At 61.0% G+C, this 4,270-nt stretch overlaps 1 protein-coding gene across 1 annotated transcript; it reads right to left on the bottom strand.

Moving 5' to 3' along the window:
- Positions 1-1,569: 1,569 nt before the first annotated feature.
- On the bottom strand, positions 1,570-4,036 carry LCN12 (lipocalin 12). Its single transcript, XM_017977505.4, is given in 8 exon segments — positions 1,570-2,184; positions 2,186-2,285; positions 2,288-2,392; positions 2,580-2,614; positions 2,616-2,694; positions 2,763-2,842; positions 3,247-3,383; positions 3,768-4,036. Coding segments are annotated over 8 exon segments (744 nt in total). The 5' UTR covers positions 3,882-4,036; the 3' UTR covers positions 1,570-2,090.
- Between the last annotated feature and the right edge of the window lie 234 nt (positions 4,037-4,270).

Raw genomic sequence — 4,270 nt, 5'->3', positions numbered from 1 at the left:
CACCATCCACCATCCATCCATCCACCCACCCACCCATCATCCAACTATCCCTCCACCCACCCACTCATCATTTAATTATCCATCCAACTATCCATCTACCCACCCATCCATTCATCCATCCACTCATTATTCAGCAGCCTTCTCTGTATCAGGTGCTATGTTGGAACGTGGGAAAAAGTGATGGACACAGCAGGCCTGTACCTGGTCTTGTGGGGGTTGTGTGCTGGGGAGTCAGACACACAGAGAAAGTTGAATTGTGGCTGCAGTAAGCACCACAGGTGGTGTCATTGAGTTGATCTTGGGGGTCCACCTTGTTGGGGTCATCAGGGCAGGGAGGGGTTCCAGGATGTCTGCTGTCTCTGCCCATCCTCCAATTTCAGAATCTGCTTGGATCCTACACAGCCTGCCCGGCAGGGGTGCACATGATGGTAGAAGGATTCTCAGCAGGACCAGGCTCCTGAGTAGCAGGATGTGCATAGCTGTGTGCACACACACTCACGCATGTGCAAATGTGTACAGACTGGCACAGGCCTGCACATGGGACAAGTTGGGGGCCTCTGGATGCTCTCTGCTCTCTAGCAAGGCCAGAGACCACTAGGGTCCATGGCTGCCCTGGGCAGTGCCCTGCTCTCTCTGCCTGGAGGACAATGGGGGCCAAGATGGACACAGACATGGAAGGACTGAGAGATAGGTTGCTCTGGCTGCCTGATGGGGCTGGGCTTCCAAATGCAGCCGTCTTGCAGGGTGTACAGTCAGGGTTGGGGGGCTCAGGCTGACAGCACAGCCACTGCTTGGGACACCTCAGGGGCCAAGTGTTCCCGGGGCAAGCTCCAGCCTGGCTGCACCTGACACGTCGGCCCCGAGTGCTGGCCAAGGTGCCGAAAGGTCTGCAACTCATACAGCCAAGGGCCCAAGGGCAGGGATGGAGGAGCAGAGGACATGGCCTACAGGAGCTGCCCTGCCAACAACCCACAACCATGTGCAAAGACTCACGCATACACATGTGCACACTCACATTGACACACACACACAGGCCAGACAGAGCCGGCTGGGGGGCCGTGGGGTGCCAGGGAAGGAGCTGTCTTTGCCCTGCAGGGTCAGTGGTCCGCTTGTCCTTGTCCCCCTACCCAGCCAAGGTCACAGAGGTCACATTCTGGGGCTCCGGGCTTAGTGCATTTATTCAGGTTTGAGAGCGGAGGAGGGCAGAGCTGGTGAAGCTGTGAGGCAGGGCTGGGTGCAGCAGGAGCTGCTTCATGCTTCAACAGCCACTGGCCTGGAATGACAAGCCTGGTGGGGGAGATGTAGTAGAGATGGACAAGGGGAGAGCGGGGTACAGAGCCCAGGATGAAGCAAGTGGGGTACAAAAGAGGGGACTGGTGGCTTCAGGCAAGGAGCAATAGGGAGAAAGGGGACCAGCAGTGGGCTTAGGGGAAGGGGCTGGGGTGGGGGAGGCCGGGAAGCCCTGGGTCCTCAGGAAGCCTCTCACCTGGTCCTACCTGCCCCCATGGGCTCCCAGACTCACTGCAGACCCAGGAGGCCTGGCATAGTGAGCATGCAAGAGCGTGCAGGAGTGTGCAGATGTATGCAGGTACATACAGGACTGTACAGGTGTGTGCCGATGTGTGCAGGAGCGTGCAGGTGCGTGCAGTTGTGTTCAGGAGTGTGCAGGTGCATGCAGGTGTGTGTAGGAGCCTGCAGGTGTGTGTAGGTGTGTGCACACCAGCACTCATGCCTTGCATGAGTATACAGCATGTGTGCAAGTATGAGTGCCTGTGTGTCTAAGTGGGTGTTTGCATGTGCAGGCATGTGCCGGTCTGTACACATTTATACATGTGTGTGTGTGCATGTGGCTATGCACATGTAAAGGACCAGAGGCAGAAATCAGAAGGGCACAATGGGCAACGCTCCTGGAAGAGGAGGTGCTTGGGGCTATCCTTGTCCTTCTGCAATAAGAGTCAGGCCTTGGGAGCCGAGGCTCTCTGAGTGGCCAGGCTGGGGTGGCCACCCGGGGCAGGCTGCTGAGGCCCAGGACACCGCCTGGGATGAGTCCAAGCTCTTTGTGAGCAGGGCTGGGTGAGGGGAGGAGGTGGCTAGGATAGAGGACCCAGGGTGGGAGGAGGTGGCTCAGAACCTGGGTTGAGGGCAGGGACCCAAGAGCCTTGAGACCCCTGAGTGCAGGCTGAGGGAGCTCCATGGGCAGATACCAGGTCCAGCCCCTCTAGAGTCAACCAGACTCACTCTGGCAGGCCCGGTGCCCACTGCCCAGCCTGCCTGCAGACGAGCCCTTTACCAGTCACATCTGGGAAGACAATGCTGTTGTCCGAGAGGCCCTGAGCTCTGCCCAGGCAGATGAACTGGTCCAGCGTCCCGGGAGGCAGGAACCAGCTCCTGCCTACAGCCCAGGGAGCCCAGCATAGGTCTGTGCACTTGGCAGTGCGTGGGTGGCCAGGGTGGGTAGGGGGAGATTAAGCTATCTGTACCCCTAAGTGGCTCCAGGCTGGGTGGGGAAGCAGGGATGGGACCCCCAGGAAGGAGGGGCCTCCAGGGCCACACAGGCCCGGGGCGGGGCAGGGGCTCACCCAGCAGGCTGATCCTGAGGATGGCCAGGCTGCCTGTGTCTGCGGGACAGCATCAGCGCGAACTGGGTGTAGTAGCTATTCACTACTCACGTCTCCTCTCTGTCCGCCCCGGGCTCTGAGGGTACATAGACGTCACGTCCCTGTGGGACGGCGCCCCGTCCCTCCCAGCTGTGACCTGCTCACCCCCGCCGTGGTCCACAGTGAACTGCCCGGGCTGTGCGGCCGGAATCAGCACATAAGACCACGTGTCACAGCGCTGGCCTCTGTGAGAGGGGACGGGTTCTGGAAGCTGGCAGGTCCATGCCAAGGTGGCCCCCAGAAGATTTCAGCCGCTCATTCAGAGGGACCAGAAGATTTCAGCCACTCACTCACAGCGTGAGTGGCCAAGCGTCATGAGTGGAGACGGTGTCTGTGTCACCCAGGCTGGCCTCAAACTCCTGAGTTCAAGTGATCCTTCTGCCTCTGCCCCCGAAGTGGTTGGATACAGGTGTAAGCCAGCGCCCAGCCACCCGCACTTTTTTGTATACCCCCGAGCTGGGTTTGGTCATGGGCAGCAGTGTCACGAGATGGGCCCCTGGTGCACCAGAGCCTCTGGCTGCTGGGACCCGGCCTGGGATTCTCCTCGCCTGCCTGGATTGGGGCTGGGAGTAGGGTGCTGGCCACTCACCGAGTCATGGTGTTCCAGACCTGAAAGCGGCCGTCCTCGCCAAGCTCGAAAGTGGCGGTGAAAGGGTTCAGCAGCGTCCTGTGCTCTGGACTGAAGCTGTTGCCCGCCAGGCCCAAGACGAACCACTCCCCCTGGAACTGCAGGGGGGCAATGGGTGGGGCCAGGAGCCCCCTCCCACCCTCCCTAGCAGCTTCTGGGCCAGGACCCCTCACAGAGCAGCACTCCGGTGCCAGGGACACTGGCAGGAACTGTAGCCGACCGGGTCTGACAGGGACGCGGTGACCCTGGCCAGTGGCTGTGCGGCCATCCTGGGCCTCAGTTTCCCCTCACACACAGAGGGAAAAATGGGAGAGGGTAGGGAACGGGACAGGTGCCAGGCGGGTCTGCACGAGGTCATCCTCTACTGGAGGTCGGGGAAACACCCGGGAGCAGGGCTGGTCCTGACTCTCTGGGCAGCACCCCCAGGCCTGTTCAGCCACCTCTCCCTACACCTGGTTTCCTTGGAAGCTGTGGCCTTGTACCTGGTTTCCTTGGAAGCTCTGCATCGGGGACGGGAGTGGCAGGGGGGTTGGGGTCTGGCCCTGAAGGACTTTCAGCAAGGAGAGCCACAGCCACAGGCCGCACGGTGGCCTCATCCTGGCAGCTACTGGGCCCACAGGGACAGCGAGAAGAAAGTAGCTACGAGCAGGGTGACCAGAGACCTACCTTTTTATGTGTGTACCTGGCAGGTGCCACTCCCAAGGGGACCCGCCCCCTGCCTCCCTCCTGAGGACCGGCAGTAGAGGTGGTGCCCAGGGCAGGCCTGGGGTGGGCAGGGTGGGGCAGGCTCTCCTCAGGTCCCAGCCACCCACCTGGGGTCTCTTGGGTTCCAGTCAAGCAGAGTAGGAGGGCCCCCTCAGGGCCACCTTCCACCTCGTCTTCTCCAGCCTCCCTCCCTGTCCTGCAATGTTGTGTCCCAGGCAGAGAGCGTGACCTGCCGCAGCCCTAAGGCACAGGACCCAGCTGCGGCCTAGGCCGGGCACTC

Source organism: Callithrix jacchus, chromosome 1, assembly GCF_049354715.1.
Source record: "Callithrix jacchus isolate 240 chromosome 1, calJac240_pri, whole genome shotgun sequence".
Taxonomy (NCBI): domain Eukaryota; kingdom Metazoa; phylum Chordata; class Mammalia; order Primates; family Cebidae; genus Callithrix; species Callithrix jacchus.
This window is presented reverse-complemented; position numbering and strand designations above follow the sequence as displayed.